We start from the raw sequence: 19,445 nt of genomic DNA, 5'->3' as shown, positions 1-19,445 counted from the left end.
GCTGTCTGAGAGGCTGTCTCCCAGGCTATAGTCCTCAGTTTGCCCCAAATAAAACTTAACTCACAGCTCTCACATTGTGCATTTTTTTTCGGTTGATAAGTTTCATAATTTTACTATTGCTGATAATTCCCACTCAGTGACATTATTTATATCTCACCCCTGTACTAAGAAAGAACAATTTGTTCTTCAGACAGGAAATTATTGCTTTGTGTTTGTTTCCATATTTTTAGTAATGGATAACAAATAATTAGGATATGCACCTTTTTTCACTATGTATCTGTATTCAACTAAAAAACAAAAAAATCAAGTGACATTTTACCTCAGTGTCCTTTCCTATCAAATTGAAATCTGCATTCCCTAAGAGGTTAGTAAGGAGAGTTTTGAGAGCATCAGAGAAAATAGTTAGTACTTTTTAAGAGTACAGTGTTGCTTATCTTTCTTCATCTATCTAGATATATTTACAAAAAATATTGTTCCCCACACTTTTCAGCTAAGGACCCCTGTGGGCATCTGTCTACATTACACGTCCTTTCTCTATCTTTCAGAATATATTTCTTTATCCCCCACTTCTCCAGTGTTTTTGTTTTTGTTTTTGGCTTTCACAAAATCTTCATTATCCCCCATTTCTCTGCTTTCCAAATTGATAGCTCTGAGTTCTTTTCTCTTTAAAATCTTCCTTTCAGTCTCTTGTCCTTCCCTTCCTGACAGTATCTTTCATCAGTGGGACGAATGACTATCATCTACACAGCAGACCTAGAAATCATTAAAGGAAAAGAGTGCTAAAACAAAGTCTTAGAGGTTTAGAATAGAGCCAGTTTTCCTGTTCCTTACGGGATTAAAATGGGGAAAGGGTCTAGGTTATCCCATTCTTGTCTTTGGTGACATTTAAAGTTTCCTAATGGTATCACCCCTTTTTAAAATAAAAAGGAAGGAGGGCTTATATATCTCCAAACAAAGATCTCCTGTTCTTCTGATCCAGGCATATTCTGATCCCCTTCAGTGGACTTTTATCATGAAGATGAAGGCATTCTTGGGTTGGAATAACTTGGAATTAATAGTAGCAGTGATCAACTTTCACATGCTCAGTTTCACCGTATATTCAGTGCTTTACTGTAGTGATGAACATTACCAGTTCACATTTTAAATTATCATTAAACACCCTACAATGCACTTACAGCCCACCTTTTACTTTTCAGTCTTGGCTTTTTTACCCCCTCCCCATTCTGTTCTCTAAAGAAAAGGGATCCTTCCTTGACTGGAGTCCCAAGCCACCTGTATGACTGCTGTTTGAAACTGAATAGCTAGCTACCTCCCTCTACATAAGGCTGCAGTGACAATAGAAATTGCCGTCTTCCCATCCTCTGACTTGTGACATGGAGCTTGTTAGGATGTATAATTAACATTGTCCTTGCTTCCGTTTGCCTGCCCTGATGTCTTGTTCTCACTGCGTTGTGGTTCTTAAACCACACTGGTCCCCTTTTATCATTCTTTCCTGTCTCTATACTCCCCTTGACCCTCTTCTCCCCCACAAGCTTCTTATTCCTGTTTACTTGGTACACTTTTAATTGTGAACACTTTTACTTCTCAGCCAAGTAAGAACCCTTTTCCCAAGGCCTTACATTTAAGCAGCTTGTTTCTTGCCGTGCTTCCTTGTAGTATCAGTCTGTGTTTGTAATTTAAGAATCTTGCTTCAAACAAATTTTTAGAGTTAAGACCTATATCCCACAATTATACAGCTTCAGATCCTCCCTCCTCAGAATCCCCTAACTAGAGGAAGACACCCTTTCTCAGCTTATTTAGTAAGCTCTTTTTTACTATTTTAACACTGAAGTTAGTTTCTACACTGTCTGTTAATATATAGTGAGTAAAAGAGCCAGAGCACATCTCTAATAAAGATGATTTTCAAGTTCATAGTCACTTAAAGTATCACAGAGTTACAGTCTGCGGTCTGGGTCTCCTTCTGTAACGCTTCAGAGACAGTTTTTGGATTGTGCCCCCTCAACCTCATGGTGTTTCCTGTGATTCATTAAATTGCTAATAGTCCCATTTATCTGCCAGAACCCACCCACTTCCAGGGTTGGCCTTTTCCTTCCTATTCCTTATGAGTGTAAGGGCTGAGTCTTAGAAAGTTCTGATCAAACAGATTGTACTTGGTGTTCCTCTAAACATTAATGGTATTGTTTAGAATACATTTAAATACGCAGAAGCAGCTTGTTTTTTTTCTGCTCTTAGGCCTTAAACTTGCCTGGCAAATTTTAAGCTCCTTGAGAGCAGCAGTTTAGTCAAATCTATATCCCCCCAATATTACCCACATCACTTAGCATATATAGTACCCAGCAAACATTAAGTATTCAATATAAGCATTCAAACATGTGCCCCTGTGAATCAGCCATACATCCAGAAAATCTTCTCAGGCTTCTGCAGGGCTATTTTTGATTGTCTAACCCTGGTAACACAGACTTTTTTTTTTTTTTTTTTTTTACATTTTGTATATTTGATGTTAGGCCAAACTTCTCCTGGTCTGTAGACTTTTATAACATTCATTAGTTTAAAATACTAATCCTGATTCCTTATTACTTCTATTAGAATTCACATGTTTATTACAGCTTAAACTGTTTATAGATTCAGGAGTCATTCTTCTTAGGTTCTTCATTCTATTCTACTGTTTTTCAAACGCTTTTGGCAGGGACACATAGTAAAAAATAGACTTTGCATTGTGACCCAAGGGACACACCAACGTGTGCACATACACACACAGATATACACACACCTATATTCTTATGCCAGAAGAAAATTTTCTGGAAATAGTACTCACAGCATTCAGTGCTCTACAATGTTTTCAATTCTGTCCTATTTCATTTTTAAGCTACTGATCGAGACCTACTAAATTGAAATTCATTGCTATGAAGTCCTGGGGAATATCTGTTTATGTGTATTACTCATTCAGTTAACATATTCAGCACTTACTATATACCATTTACTGTTCTTCTCCACTTCTTAACTGGCTTTCTGACCTTGGGAAAGTCACACGTTAATGTTCAGTTTCTTCTGTAAAATGGAGATACAGTGCTGTCTACCTGCAGAGGAATGCTGCTAGGATGAGATGAGCTATGTAAAGCACTGAGCACACTGCTCAGTAGGTAATGAGCACTCGAGTGTGAGCACCTCCCTTGTTGCTTCTCCTGTTGTTATTACTATTAAAATTACTTTGGTTTGAACTTCCCATGTTTCTGAAACAGAATATATAAAGCATATGTTACATATAACTCAATTTTCCTTTAACTCTCACTATACATATTTATGTTTTTAAACTAGAGATATATTTTAGATATAGTGAAATGCACAGATCTTAAGTGTTCAGTTCAATAAGTTTTGACAAATGCCACTCCATTTGACCTACACTCCTATCAAGACATAAACATTCTCATCACACCAAAAAGTTATCTTATGCCCCTCCCTGGTCATTTGTCCCCCCCTATATCCAGATGTAACCACTGTTCTGATTTTCTTCACCACAGATTAGTTTTGCCCATTAGAACAGAGTCACAGAGAATACATTCTTTTATGTCTGGCACTTTTTTGTTCGATATAATGATTTTCAGTTTCATCAGTGTAATTGTATGTATCAGTAATTTGTCCCTTTTTATTGCTGAATAGTATTCCATTTCATGAATTCGTCACATTTTACTTATCTGTTCTCCTAGTGTTTGATATTTGATTGTTTCCAGTATGGGGCCATTATGAATAAAGCTACTCTGGATAATTGTGTAAAAGTCTTTGTGGATATATGTTTTCATTTCTTTTAGACAAATACTTAGAAGTGGAATAGCAGGTAGGCATTTTCTAACTTTATGAGAAACTTCGAGATTAATTTCCAAAATAGTTCTACGTTTATACTTCCACCAGCAATGTGAGCATTCTAGTTACTCCATATCCTTTATAACATTTGATGTTGTCGGTCTTAAATTTTAGCCTTTTTAATGGCCGTATAGTACTATCGTTGTTTTAATTTACATCTCCCTGATCACTAATGAGTGATCACTTTTTCATGTGATCTCCCTGATCACTAATGAGTGATCACTTTTTCATGTACTTTTTGGCCATTCATATATATTTTTAGGTCTGTGATCCATCCTTCTTTTTGTGTATGGTATGAAGTAGGTGTCAACTGTCATTTTTTTAACATCTTTACTGGAGTATAATTGCTTTACATTGTTGTGTTAGTTGCTGCTGTATAACAAAGTGAATCAGCTATATGTATACATATGTCCCCATGTCCCCTCCCTCTTGTATCACCCTCCCACCCTCCCTATCCCACCCCTCTAGGTGGACACAAAGCACCTAGCTGATCTCCCTGTGCTATGCAGCTGCTTCCCACTAGCTATCTGTTTTACATTTGGTAGTGTATATATGTCAGTACCACTCTCTCACTTCGTCTCAGCATACCCTTCCCCCTCTCTGTGTCCTCAAGTCCATTGTCTATGTCTGTGTCTTTATTCCTGTCCTGCCCCTAGGTTCTTCAGAACCTTTTTCTTTTTTTTTTAGATTCCATATATATGTGTAACCATATGGTATTTGTTTTTCTCTCTCTGACTTACTTCACTCTGTATGACAAACTCTAGGTCCATCCACCTCATTACAGATAACTCAGTTTCATTTCTCTTCATGGCTGAGTAATATTCCATTGTATTTATGCGCCACATCTTCTCCATCCATTCATCTTTTGATGGACACTTAGGTTGCTTCCATGTCCTGGCTATTGTAAATAGAGCTGCAGTGAACATTGTGGTACATGACTCTTTTTGAATTATGGTTTTCTCAGGGTATATGCCCAGTAGTGGGATGGCTGGGTCGTATGGTAGTTCTATTTTTAGTTTTTTAAGGAACCTCCATACTGTTCTCCATAGCGGCTGTATCAGTTAACATTCCCACCATCAGTGCAAGAGGGTTCCTTTTTCTCCACACCCTCTCCAGCATTTATTGTTTGTAGATTTTTGGATGGTGGCCATTCTGACTAGTGTGAAGTGATACCTCATTGTAGTTTTGACTTGCATTTCTCTAATGAATAGTGATGTTGAGCATCCTTTCATGTGTTTGTTGGCAATCTGTATATCTTCTTTGGAGAAATGTCTGTTTTGGTCTTCTGCCCATTTGTGGATGGGATTGGATTGTTTGTTTTTTTGATATTGAGCTGCAAGAGCTGCTGTAAATTTTGGAGATTAATCCTTTGTCAGTTGCTTCATTTGCAAATGTTTTCTCCCATTCTGAGGGCTGTCTTTTCATCTTGGCTATGGTTTCCTTTGCTGTGCAAAAGCTTTGAAGTTTCATTAGGTCCCATTTGTTTATTTTTGTTTTTATTTCCATTTCTCTAGGAGGTGGGTCAAAAAGGATCTTGCTGTGATTTATGTCATAGAGTGTTCTGCCTTTGTTTTCCTCTAAGAGATTTATAGTGTCTGGCCTTACATTTAGGTCTTTAATCCATTTTGAGTTTATTTTTGTGTATGGTGTTAGGGAGTGTTCTAATTTTATACTTTTACATGTAACTGTCCAGTTTTCCCAGCACCACTTATTGAAGAGGCTGTCTTTTCTCCACTGTATATTCTTGCCTCCTTTATCAAAGATAAGGTGACCAAAAAAAGAAAAAGAAAAGGTGACCATATATGCGTGGGTTTATCTCTGGGCTTTCTATCCTGTTCCATTGATCTATATTTCTGTTTTTGTGCCAATACCGTACTGTCTTGATTACTGTAGCTTTGTAGTATAGTCTGAAATCAAGGAGCCAGATTCCTCCAGCTCTGTTTTTCTTTCTCAAGATTGCTTTGGCTATTCGAGGTCTTTTGTGTTTCCATACAAATTGTGAAATTTTTGGTTCTAGTTCTGTGAAAAATGCCATTGGTGGTTTGATAGGGATTGCACTGAATCTGTAGATTGCTTTGGGTAGTATAGTCATTTACACAATGTTAAATCTTCCATTCCAAGAACATGGTATATCTCTCCATCTGTTTGTATCATCTTTAATTTCTTTCATCAGTGTCTTATAGTTTTCTGCATGTAGGTCTTTTGTCTCCTACAAACCTAGGTAGGTTTATTCCTAGGTATTTTATTCTTTTTCTTGCAGTGGTAAATGGGAGTGTTTCCTTAATTTCTCTTTCAGATTTTTCATCATTAGTGTATACGAATGCAAGAGATATTTGTGCATTAATCTTGTATCCTGCTACTTTACCAAATTCATTGATTAGCTCTAGTAGTTTTCTAGTAGCATCTTCAGGATTCTATATGTATAGTATCATGTCATCTGCAAACAGTGACAGTTTTACTTCATTTCCAATTTGGATTCCTTATATTTCTTTTTAATCTCTGATTGCTGTGGCTAAAACTTCCAAAACTATGTTGAATAATAGTGGTGAGAGTGGGCAACCTTGTCTTGTTCCTGATCTTAGTGGAAATGGTTTCAGTTTCTCACCATTGAGAATGATGTTGGCTGTGGGTTTGTCATACATGGCCTTTATTATGTTGAGTTAAGTTCCCTCTATGCCTACTTTCTGGAGAGTTTTTATCATAAATGCAGGTTGAATTTTGTCGAAAGCTTTTTCTGCATCTATTGAGATGATCATATGGTTTTTCTCCTTCAATTTTTTAATATGGTGTATCACATTGATTGATTTGCGTATATTGAAGAATCCTTGCGTTCCTGGGATAAAACCCACTTGATCATGGTGTATGATCCTTTTAATGTGCTGCTGGATTGTGTTTGCTAGTATTTTGTTGAGGATTTTTGCATCTATGTTAATCAGTGATATTGGCCTGTAGTTTTCTTTCTTTGTGACATCTTTGTCTGGTTTTGGTATCAGGGTGATGGTGGCCTCATAGAATGAGTTTGGGAGTGTTCCTCCCTCTGCTGTATTTTGGAAGAGTTTGAGGAGGATAGGTGTTAGCTCTTCTCTAAATCTTTGATAGAATTCGCCTGTGAAGCCATCTGGTCCTGGGCTTTTGTTTGTTGGAAGATTTTTAATCACAGTTTCAATTTCAGTGCTTGTGATTGGTCTGTTTATATTTTCTATTTCTTCCTGGTTCAGTCTTGGAAGGTTGTGCTTTTCTAAGAATTTGTCCATTTCTTCCAGGTTGTCCGTTTTATTGGCATATACCTGCTTGTAGTAATCTCTCATGATCCTTGTATTTCTTCTGTGTCAGTTGTTACTTCTCCTTTTTCATTTCTACTTCTGTTGATTTGAGTCTTCTCCCTTTTTTCTAGATGAGTCTGGCTAATGGTTTATCTATTTTGTTTATCTTCTCAAAGAACCAGCTTTTAGTTTTATTGATCTTTGCTGTCATTTCCTTCATTTCTTTTTCATTTATTTCTGATCTGATCTTTATGGTTTCTTTCCTTCTACTAACTTTGGGGTTTTTTTGTTCTTCTTTCTCTAATTGCTTTAGGTGTAAGGTTAGGTTGTTGATTTGAGGTGTTTCTTGTTTCTTGAGGTAGGATTGTGTTGCTATAAACTTCTGTCTTAATACTGCTTTTGCTGTATCCCATAGGTTTTGGGTAGTCGTGTTTTCATTGTCATTTGTTTCTAGGTATTTTTTGATTTCCTCTTTGATTTCTTCAGTGATCTCTTGGTTATTTAGTAGCGTATTGTTTAGCCGCCATGCGTCTATTTTTTACAGATTTTTTTCCTGTAATTGATATCTAGTCTCATAACATAGTGGTCGGAAAAGATACTTGATACGATTTCAGTTTTCTTAAATTTACCAAGGCTTGATTTGTGACCCAAGATATGATCTATCTTGTAGAATGTTCCATGAGCACTTGAGAACAAAGTGTATTCTGTTGGTTTTGGATGGAATGTCCTATAAATATCAATTAAGTCCATCTTGTTTAATGTATCATTTAAAGCTTGTGTTTCCTTATTTATTTTCATTTTGGATGATCTGTCCATTGGTGAAAGTGGGGTGTTAAAGTCCCCTTCTATGATTGTGTTACTGTCAATTTCCCCATTTATGGCTGTTACATTTGCCTTATGTGTTGAGGTACTCCTACGTCAGGCGCATAATTATTTACAATTGTTATATTTTCTTCTTGGATTGATCCCTTGATCATTATGTAGTGTCCTTCTTTGTCTCTTGTAATAGTCTTTATTTTAAAGTCTGTTTTGTCTGATATGAGAATTGCTATTCCAGCTTTCTTTTGATTTCCATTGCATGGAATATGTTTTTCATCCCCTCACTTTCAGTCTGTATGTGTCCCTAGGTCTGAAGTGGATCTCTTGTAGATGACATATATACGGGTCTTGTTTTTGTATCCATTCAGCCAGTCTTTGTCTTCTGGTTGGAGCATTTAATCCATTTACATTTAAGGTAGTTATCGCTATGTATGTTCCTATTACCATTTTCTTGTTTTGGGTTTGCTATTGTAGGTCTTTTCCTTCTCTTCTGTTTCCTGCCTAGAGAAGTTCCTTTAGCATTTGTTGTAAAGCTGCTTTGGTGGTCCTGAATTCTCTCAGCTTTTGCTTGTCTGTAAAGGTTTTAGTTTCTCTGTTGAATCTGATTGAGATCCTTGCTGGGTAGAGTAGTCTTGGTTGTAGTTTTTTCCCTTTCATCCCTTTAAATATGTCCTGCCACTCCCTTCTGGCTTGCAGAATTTCTGCTGAAAGATCAGCTGTTAACCTTATGGGGATTCCCTTGTATGTTATTTGTTGCTTTTCCCTTGCTCCTTTTAATATTTTTACTTTGTATGTATTTTTTGATAGTATGTGTCTTGGCGTGTTTCTTCTTGGATTTATCCTGTATGGGATTCTCTGCGCCTCCTGGACTTGATTGACTATTTCCTTTCCCATGTTAGGGAAGTTTTCAACTATAATCTCTTCAAATATTTTCTCAGTCTCTTTCTTTTTCTCTTCTTCTTCTGGGACCCCTATAATTCAAATGTTCTTGCATTTAATGTTGTCCCGGAGGTCTCTGAGACTGTCCTTAATTCTTATCATTATTTTTTTTTTATTCTGCTCTGTGGTAGTTTTTTCCACTATTTTATCTTCCAGGTCACTTATCCGTTCTTCTGCCTCAGTTATTCTGCTATTGATTCCTCCTAGAGAATTTTTAATTTCATTTATTGTGTTGTTCATCATTCTTTGTTTGCTCTTTAGCTCTTCTAGGTTCTTGTTAAACGTTTCTTATATTTTCTCCATTCTATTTCCAAGATTTTGGATCATCTTTACTATCATTACTCTGATTTCTTTTTCAGGTACACTGCCTATTTCCTCTTCATTTGTTTGGTCTGGTGGGTTTTTACCTTGCTCCTTCATCTGCTGCATATTTCTCTGTCTTCTCATTTTGATTAACTTACTTTTGGGGGGTCTCCTTTTCACATGCTGCAGGTTCATGTTTCCCTTTTTTTTTGGTGTCTGCCCCCCAGTGGGTAAGGTTGGTTCAGTGGGTTGCGTACGCTTCCTGATGGAGGGGACTGGTGCCTGTGTTCTGGTGGATGAGGCTGGATCTTGTCTTTCTGGTGAGCAGGACTACATCTGGTGGTGTGTTTTGGGGTGTCTGTGGACTTAGTATGATTTTAGGCAGCCTCTCTGCTAATGGGTGGGGTTGTGTTCCTGTCTTGCTATTTGTTTGGCATGGGGTGTCCAGCACTGGAGCTTGCTGGTCGTTGAGTGGAGCTGGGTTTTAGCGTTGAGATGGAGATCTCTGGGAGAGCCTTCGCTGATTGATATTACATGGGGCCATGAGGTCTCTGGTGGTCCAGTGCCCTGAACTTGGGTCTCCCACTCAGAGGCTCAGGCCTGACACATGGCCAGAGCACCAAGACCTTGTCAGCCAAACAGCCAGGTACATGGGGAGTTTCTTGACTTTTGGGAAGTCTGAGGTCTTCTGCCAGGGTGCGGTAGGTGTTCTGTAGGGGTTGTTCCACATGTAGATGTATTTTTGATGTATTTGTGGGGAGCAAGTTGATCTCCACATCTTACTCCTCCACCATCTTGACGGTCCTCCCTCTCATTATATTTTAAGAGATGTATGGTCCCCTGAATAAAAGAGATTAAGATCTAATGCAGCATTAAAAATTATACTTTCGACTTCTGGCAGCAGCGGCTCAAGTGGCCGAAGCAAGATGTGTCAAAGAGTGGTGGCCATGGTCCTGGAGGTGGAAAGAAGGATGACAAGGATAAGAAAAAGAATTATGAATCTCCTATACCAGCTAGAGTGGGGCAAAAGAAGAAGAGAATAAAGGGACCAGATGCTGCCAGCATACTGCCCCTGGTGACATCTCACACTCAGTACTGGTTAATGTTGAAGTTAGAGAGAACTGAAGACTGTCTTCTCATGGAGGAAGAATTCATTAGAAATCTGGAACAAATGAGGCCTTTAGAAGAAAAGCAAGAGGAGGAAAGATCAAAGGTGGGTGATCTGAGGGGCACCCCAATGTCGGTAGGAATCTTCGAAGAGATCATTGATGACAGTCATGCCATCGTGTCTACGTCTGTGGGCTCAGAACACTACGTCAGCATTCTTTCATTTGTAGACAAGGATCTGCTGGAACCGGGCTGCTCGGTCCTGCTCAGCCACAGGTGCATGCTGTGATAGGGGTGCTGATGGATGACACGGATCCCTTGATCACAATGATGAAGGTGGAAAAGGCCCCCCAGGAGACCTATGCTGATATTGGAGCATTGGACAACCAAATCCAGGAAATTAAGGAATCTGTGGAACTTCCACTCACTCATCCTAAATATTATGAAGAGATGGGTATAAAGCCCCCTAAGGGGGTCATTCTGTATGGTCCACCTGGCACAGGTAAAACCTTCCTAGCCAAAGCAGTAGCAAACCAAAACTCGGCCACTTTCTTGAGAGTGGTTGGCTCTGAACTTATTTAGAAGTTATCTAGGCAATGGGCCCAATCTTGTTCGGGAACTGCTTTGAGTTGCTGAAGAACATGCACCATCCGTCGTGTTTATTGATGAAATTGATGCTATTGGGTCAGAAAGGTATGACTCAGATTCTGGTGGTGAGAGAGAAATTCAGCGAACAATGTTGGAGCTGTTGAACCAGTTGGATGGGTTTGATTCAAGGGGAGACATGAAAGTTATCATGGCCACAAACCAAATAGAGACTTTGGACCCAGCACTTACAGACCAGGCCGCATTGACAGGAAGATTGAGTTCCCCTTGCCGGATGAAAAGACGAAGAAGCGCATCTTTCACATCCACACGAGCAGGATGACAACACTAACCCTGGATGACTTGATCATGGCTAAAGACGACCTCTCTGATGCCAACATCAAGGCAATCTGTATGGAAGCTGGTCTGATGGCCTTGAGAGAACGTAGGATAAAAGTAACAAATGAAGACTTCAAAAAGTTTAAAGAAAATGTTCTTTATAAAAAACAACAAGGCACCCCTGAGGGACTCTATCTCTAGTGGACCACAGTTGCCTTCCAGGAAAAGGTTGGAAGTGTGTGTTCTCTCAGAGGTGTGAGGTTGGGGAAGTTTCCCAGGAGTCCATGTTCCGGCTGATCTTCATTAGCACAGCATCCTGAGTACCTTTTGAGCATGATGTGTAGGACGCCCATCCAGCTCTCTTCATATGTTGGTCGCGTGCAATGCTCTCTTCCCAATAAAGCGCGCTCTTTCTCAAAATAAAAAAAAAAAAATTATACTTTCAAATTATTACTTTATATTCAGAGCGTTAATTTGTTCAGGTCTTATAGAATCCCTTACACATTTTCTTCCCCACCTCAAAAAGTTTTTTATTTAGACCCAGTCCAAAATGTATATGTAACTTGTTTCAATCACATACATAGCCTAAAATAATAGAACAAAGACAAAAAAACTCAACACAGCTATTTCAATGTCATTAGGAGTTTTCTCAGGACTCTCTCAAATCTGAATGTTGAAGCAGCTACATTGTTCTGTTTACCCATATTCTTATTCTATCAATAAGCAGTCTACTAGCTAGAAGTACTACACCTGTAGCTATTTGTACTAAACTTACCATTTTTAGTCTTCAAAAGAATTTATTACACTGTAGTCAAATAATATTGTAACATGATCCTCTGAACTTATGTAAATAATTGCTTTTATAAATATCTGTGGTTGCAAACTGACCCCAAGGGGAATCTTTTTTTTTTTTTACCAGGATGATGAACGTTTTATTAAAAATACAAGGGGAATCTTTGAAGCTCATCTGCTTCAAAGTCAGTTTGCTAAATATATATATCGATATTACCTTAAGTGATTATACTAAGTAAATCCTAGATTTTACTAACAGCAAAATAAAATATTGACCTCACTAAAATGATGAGAGTAAGGAGAGGCTAAGACATCAGGAAAGAGGCTGGAAAATATGTTACATGTCTTGGGCTTAAGGCAAAATATAGGATATAGGAAGAAGAAAGATGTATTAAGTGCTTTTTCCTTCAGATCACTTGCAATCTAAGTAGGTTGAAAGAAAAGACAGAAGAGTGAGAAGTGTTTAATAACAATGCAAGAGATAAATATCAATTGACCACATTATATAATATGTCACATGCCAGTTCAGGATTGATTGTTAAGTAAATAGAATGTTATTGGTTATCCAGGTTCCTGATAATTTTTAGTGATGTGTTACTTCTGAGTTATCTGGGATTGGTGAATTTCGTTTTGCTTTTAATGGAGATTTACTAGCCTGATCCAATTTTACAGAATCTTAAGTCTGTGGGGTTGAGTTTAAGTTATTGGCTCTAAAACAGGAAAATCTATATTCTAAATTTGGTTATTGAAAAAAATAATTCATATTTATAGTACTTTGTGTCAGGTACTATAGGAAGCATTTTACATTACTCATTTAATTTTTATAACAAACCTATAGGTAGATTGTTACTCTCATTCTACAGATGAGGAATCTGAGGCACAGAGAAGTTAAGGTTGTTACTAAAGGTAATACAGAAAGTAGTAGTGACAGGATATAATCCCAGTTCTGTTAGACTCTAGGGCCCAAACGTATTAAAGAAAATAAACATATAGAAAAGACCAGATCTGAGAATACAGCATTTATGGTTAAGTGGAAGGAGCACTCGGTTTTCAATAATATATTAGACATATTTTTTAAATGATGATAATTTTCTCTTTTTGCTCCCATGATATTTTTTATTTATTTATTTTTTTTGCGGTACGTGGGCCTCTCACTGTTGTGGCCTCTCCCACTGCAGAGCACAGGCTCCGGACACGCTGGCTCAGCGGCCATGGCTCACGGGCCCAGCCGCTCCGCAGCATGTGGGATCCTCCCGGACCGGGGCACGAACCCGTGTCCCCTGCATCGGCAGGCGGACTCTCATCCACTGTGCCACCAGGGAAGCCCTCCCATGATAAATTTTGTGCATTTTCCAGAAATTAGTTTAATTCCAATGAGGCTAGATCCTCTTTTATCAATATTATCAAACAGTAAAATCTGGTTTTCTTTCAGCAAGTGAAAAGGAGCTTCCAGAACAAAGGTTATACTTGTAATGTTATTATCATCTTCATCCAGAATGGTTGCTTTATTTCCAGTTGTCCAGGCAGCTATTTATAGTTTATTAGGGACTCCAGAGTATAAATGATTTGAAGATTAATAGATTCAAATTGTGTGTACAAAGGATTCCTTTAACATGCTTTTGGTAACATTAATAAAAACCATTTTGGAATCACGTTTTTTGTCTTTCTGATCCCTGACATAGAAGTATTCAGATGTTTTTAACGGCATAATGTTTATATTGCTGTTTACTTTTATAAGTATCACTTCAGAATTGGCAACAAATGGCAAAATTGCATATTCTAATACAGTTCTGGTATCAGCCTGAGTCTTGAAAATAAAACCTTGTACTTAAATATAAACCCCCATTTAAATGGGCCATAATTCTTCACCTTTACATTTGGAACCACTTCTCATGTTGGTGATTATCATCCAAAGAATAAAGAGATTTCCTATTTTAAGATTGAAATATATATATAATTTATACCATTATCGGGACTTCCCTGGTGGCACAGTGGTTAAGAATCCGCCTGCCAATGCAGGGGACACAGGTTCGATCCCTGGTCCGGGAAGATCCCACATGCCGTGGAGCAACTAAGCCCATGCGCCACAACTGCTGAGCCCACACACCACAACTACTGAAGCCCGGGCGCCAGAGCCTGTGCTCTGCAACAAGTGAAGCCACTGCAATGAGAAGGCCGCGCACCACAATGAAGAATAGCCCTGGCTTGCTGCAACTACAGAAAGCCCGCACACAGCAACGAAGACCCAATGCAGTCAATATATATATATATATACATATATATATATGTATATATATATACTATTATCTACATATAATATTATTGAACTATTATTTATGTATATATGATATATACGTGTATGTTATTATAATAAATAAATTATTTATTATAGAGAGATGGTGATTGCTTCATATTTCTTTTTATAGTTTATCATAGCAAAGCTGAAATTTTTGGAGAGCAAACATGGCATATCCAAGGATATTATGTGGTTTTATTTTAAGCATTCAGTAGTGGTGTGTTTCATTCAGGCTATAACAGTAAAAATAAATGAGTAATAGATGACTAGTATGTTTTGTCTGCTATAGTAATATCTTCTATCATTGAATCTGTCTAACCAGCCAGTTACTTTACTGTTGTCTGAAATAAAGATCATTGTGTTTTCTGACAATGTAGGAATTTCTGTTCAGTTAAAATATATGTTGTCATTGAAGTAAAAATAATGAAATTGCAAGAAATTGATTGATTTTAGCTGTACTCCTGAACTCCTCTCCCCCAAAGTGAAATCCAGATCATTTTAAAGTTCTTATAAAATAGCTGGAATTTCATTAAAATATTAAAACTCAGCGTTGATAGTTTTTAGTACAGGTACTTAGCCTCTAAATTTTGACCTGAAACATAAACGGTAGTGGTAGCATGTCCAGTCATTCACGTTGATAACCAGCCTCCACGATGGCCCCCAGTGGTCCTCCCTCATAATATTCACACCCTTAAGTAGTCCCCCACCCACCCACATTTACCAGGGTTGGTCCGTGTGATTGCTAGAATACACCAGAAATGATGGTAAGTCACTTCTGAGATTAGGTTACAAGACAGTGGGACTTCCATCTGGATGTGTCTATGTATGTCTGTCTCTCACTCTCACACATCACTTGCTCTGCTGGAAGCCAGTACGTGCAAGGAACCAAGGCCTAGCCCAACAACTAAGCTTGGAAATGGATCCTCCAGCCCTAGTCGTGCCCTCAGATGGCTGCATCCTTGGCCAGCAGCTTGACTGCAACCTCATGAGACACTGAGCCAGAAGCACCCAGCTCAGCCCTCAGCCCCTCCCAGATTCCTGACCCTCAGAAACTGTATGAGATAAAAAATGTTTACTAAGCATTTAAATTTGGGAGTAATTTGTTATGCAGGAATAGATAGCCAATGCACACCTCCACTAAAGCTCTTCTTTCATTTGTCAAATCTTAACATCTATTTTTAGTTATTGTTGTTATTATTTGTGCTGTTAAGTGTGTAAATACGTACAATTCACCTGACTGAAGCATTAAGTTGGATGGAAAATACTGTGTTCCATCTCCCATTTTCCAATCCAGTGTTTGGTATAATAAATACAGAATTCACTTTTCCCATATTCGGGTCCCATATTAGAATGTACTTAAAATAATTGTTTTGTGACAAGGAGCCTTTTTTAGATTATTCTGCAGATTCTTTTCATTTATGTGTGAAGCTACCAATTTTGTATAACTTGTAATTACTATGCAAGTGATTATGGAATTACTGTGAAATACTTCAAGAGAAAACAGACAGCTTAACAACTATTCTCAGAGAAGTCTGAGGCCTCACCAAAGAAGCTCCTCATCCATTACTTGTAACTCTGTGATGCTTATTAATTCTACAGGATAATAACAGTGTGGGTTTTATTTAAAAAGTTATATTTTTAAGGATTAGTTAACTATATACTGAAACCTGAGAGAGCGAGCTTCTTAGCAGATGCAGCTTCTTAGCATCATCAAGATCATGAATTGTACTCCCAGCTCTGCTCTCCCATCCCACTTTCTCCATGGTGTTCTGAAAAGGAAAGGTCATAAAAATACTCAGGTTCACTTTTTTCTTTTTGCCCTGCTAAACCAATTTTAGTACCAATAATTGTTTCTTTCCCATAGCTAATCATACAGAAACAGTAATCATGAATAAAAGATGTGACAGAAAAGTGGAATTTCAACTTCTTAAAGAGTTTTTTTTTTTTTCTCTTGCTTCCTTTGTCTGTGTTTTTCTAAATGAGGATTTGCCTTAGGACATTAATAGCTACAAATAGATACTTCCAGTGAATCCTGGGTTATCAGTCTCATGTTTTTATACCTGAACTTAAAGAAACAGATGTTCTTAATGAAAAGAAAACATTGATGAGTCCCATGTTCTTTGACATTAATGCTCTTAAATATGTAACTAAAAATTAGCTTTTTTGTCTATTCTTGCCATGATTCTTAAAAACACTAATAAAAATAGCCAATTTTGGAATTGGTCTTGTCTTCCTCTATCCTAAATAGACAAGATTATTTTGAAATTTTACTGAAAATTTCCTTCTAATTTGGACCTAAAAAAAATAGGATTCTGTCTTTCAAATCCCTCCCCCCTTCAATCTACATGCTCACATGTGCACACCCACACACACGCGCACACTTGTAATAAGGTTAGGAGGATGGTTATCAGTAACTTAAAGGAACAAATGAATTTCACTCTTCAAATATTTAGTATACAGTGTTATCCAAATACTCCAATAATGTCATCACTTAAGACAGTTGTAGTCTAGCCAGAAGTAAAACCACCAGGGCTTCTAACTCTGCTTTGAACATCTGCCAACTGATACCAACACAAATTTGTAACACAAGGCTAATTCCTGAGTCTTGAACTTGGACAGTCTCTAATGAAGAAGGGGGCATCAAATTTTCAGCACTGAAACATGTCAGAGAAACCCCATGTTTGCTTTATTTTCTTGAGGGTTTTTGTTTTTTAAGCATGGTCACTGAATTGTGTATTTTTCTTTTCAAATGGGTTCCCATTTGTGGGTGGTGGTAGCTCCTGATGAAATAATTTTTAAAACTTGACAAATAACAGTAATTTTCATAACTAGATTTCATTTGAAAGCTTAAATTATATAGTACTTTGCTATGATTTTTGAGAAAGTTTCCACAACCCTCTATTAACACTTCATTTTTTCTTTTTTTTGTAAAATGTCTCAGGAAACATTTAAATGTCTGTTTAGTAAAGTAATTGTTAATTTCACTCTGTTCACCTGCACGTAATATATGATGCTTATATGAAATAGTACTTCAAGTCTTTCCTAGCAGACATAAGAGGGAAGCCTAAGAATCTCCTTTCACTCCCTTCTTGATCATTCGACCTGACTTGGCGCCCAGGCCCAAAGCCGCAGGCCAGACTACAAGCACCAGCCCACATTCCCTGCTGAAGTTCCCTTTCATCCCCAAAGCTCACCAAGCCCTGAAGGGGACAGAAAGGAGGATGGAAGACAGCTGAACAGAGGTTAGAAGAAGGGGGTGGAATTTGGCAGCAGGTAGAAGGACTTTGTCTGCACCTCTAGTGGTGAGTGCCTCCACCCTCTTGACCTGCCAAAAATTGAGTGAAGTTCTATGTGGACAAATCACAAACAGCCCTCGATTATAATGTAAAAATATCTCTAGCGGCCTTTACTTATCTACAGCCAGCTGGTTAGGTCTCTAAACATATAAACTCTTAAAGGTATTATGCTTACCGTATTTTAGAAATGTAAATGCCATAGCACAGAAAAGATAAGATATACGTGTTGGTAATAGAAGCATTCATAAGCTGAGGCAGTAAGTGTGGTGGTTAAGGTCACAGACTCTAGAGCCAGGCTGCCTGGGTTTAAATCCCAATTCTGACAGCTTGCTAGATGAGTAACCTGAAACAAGTCACTTGACCTCTCCGTAGTAATTTTCTCATCTGCAAAATGGAGATGATAGCACTACCTTATAGGGTTGTAAAATTTAAATAACCTGCACCTAAACACTTAGATCAATGTCTAACTGGTACTTAGCTTTACATAAGTATTTGTTCCCATTAATATGCTATGCCCCTTTTCTGATGTTGTTTCTATACTTAGATGACCCTGTCTGATTTGTAGTCAAAAGGTTACTTCATACTCACACCACTACCTTTGATGTCTAACTACTAGCAGATCCCCTCCTCAGCAGTATTTGAAAGCAAAATGCTTATTTTCCTTTCTTTCCCAGGCCCAACACAGAGATACTTTCATTGAAGAACGCTATGGAAAATATAACATCAGTGATCCTTTAATGGCACTCCAGAGAGACTTTGAAACACTGAAGGAGAAGAACGATGGCGAGAAGCAGCCAGTCTGCACAAACCCGCTCTCGATTCTTAAGGTGGTGATGAAGCAGTGCAAGAACATGCAGGAGCGCATGCTGTCGCAGCTGGCTGCCGCAGAGAGCAGGCACCGCAAGGTGGGCTCACCGCTGACGTGCGCCTGCAAACTCCTGAAATGCCTGACACTTTCCCGTCAGCTGCCAGCTCTCACAGTAACTTAACTGGGAGGTCTCACAGGTGTAAAAAAGCCCCTGAGCTTACCTAAGAGCCAGGAGATAGAAAATGCAGGTTATTCCAAATGTTAAATTTAGGCAGTGTGCCAGACGCATTATTTCAGATGGCATTTCTTCTTGATATGACACTCCAAAACACTTGGTATGTTTTTTCAACTCTTGGTCATCCAAACTTTGGCAACAAACTGGGGCTTGACCAAGCCTTGTAGCTGAACGGAGTGTTCCCTATTTGCTTACGTAAGTGATAAATAGAAAGATTAACAGGTATTTGGGGAATGCTATATCAGAGAGAGAGAGAGAGAAAGAATTAGAGAATTTACCTGACTATAAACATACAAGCCAATAGATTATTTTCATTTATTTCTAGTTTCGAGTTTCACTGCATTTTACTTCTCATGAAACCATAAACAGTCCCTAGGGTTGTTTACCTTAAAGCTGTTCTACCCTGTTAGGAAAGTGTGTGTGTGTGTGTGTGTGTGTGTGTGTGTGTGTGTGTGTGTGTTAGGAAGGCAAACCTGTGCTTTCCTCTACCTCATCTCCTTGGAATTCTTCTAGCGCTTGTGATCTCATTCCCCGACTTATCATTTATGGCTCAGATTTGGCCTGGAAAAAATGCTTGGCTAGAGTCTGCATTTTTAAGAACTATTGGTTTAGATTTATATCAACAAGGGGGGACATCAGTGCATTTAGTAGGAAGCATTTTATTCTGAAAAAATTGGGCTAGCAGCTGCAGTTTGATGGACCTTCGTTTACTTTTATGGTTACCTGCTTTAGAGAGCCATCTGCTTAAAATGCATCTGACAAAGTGCTTAAGGGCTTAGGTCTTGCCCATGATTTTTCTTTCCCT

At 38.2% G+C, this 19,445-nt stretch overlaps 2 protein-coding genes across 13 annotated transcripts in view; one reads left to right on the top strand and one right to left on the bottom strand.

Moving 5' to 3' along the window:
* CTTNBP2NL (CTTNBP2 N-terminal like) overlaps positions 1 to 19,445 on the top strand; it is a 63,917-nt gene that overhangs the window by 38,724 nt on the left and 5,748 nt on the right. For both annotated transcript variants that reach the window (XM_029228646.1, XM_029228647.1), the window contains one exon: positions 18,272 to 18,502. In XM_029228646.1, coding sequence (XP_029084479.1) covers positions 18,272 to 18,502 — 231 coding nt within the window. The remainder of the gene's footprint in view (positions 1 to 18,271; positions 18,503 to 19,445) is intronic.
* Positions 9,987 to 19,445, bottom strand: part of ST7L (suppression of tumorigenicity 7 like) — a 154,032-nt gene continuing 144,573 nt past the window's right edge. For 9 of the 11 annotated variants that reach the window (XM_029228653.1, XM_029228658.1, XM_029228650.1 and 6 more), the window contains one exon: positions 9,987 to 11,626. In XM_029228653.1, coding sequence (XP_029084486.1) covers positions 11,411 to 11,626 — 216 coding nt within the window. In that variant the 3' untranslated portion in view covers positions 9,987 to 11,410. Of the gene's footprint in view, positions 11,627 to 15,968; positions 16,071 to 19,445 lie in introns of all 11 variants that reach the window. The other 2 variants (XM_029228660.1, XM_029228649.1) reach the window with 2 other exon arrangements.

The sequence above is a fragment of the Monodon monoceros genome, unplaced genomic scaffold, assembly GCF_005190385.1.
Source record: "Monodon monoceros isolate NGI ecotype Baffin Bay Population unplaced genomic scaffold, NGI_Narwhal_1 Super_Scaffold_18, whole genome shotgun sequence".
In the NCBI taxonomy this organism is placed as follows: domain Eukaryota; kingdom Metazoa; phylum Chordata; class Mammalia; order Artiodactyla; family Monodontidae; genus Monodon; species Monodon monoceros.
Note: the sequence above shows the minus strand (reverse complement) of the source record. Positions and strands in the feature narration are given on the sequence as shown.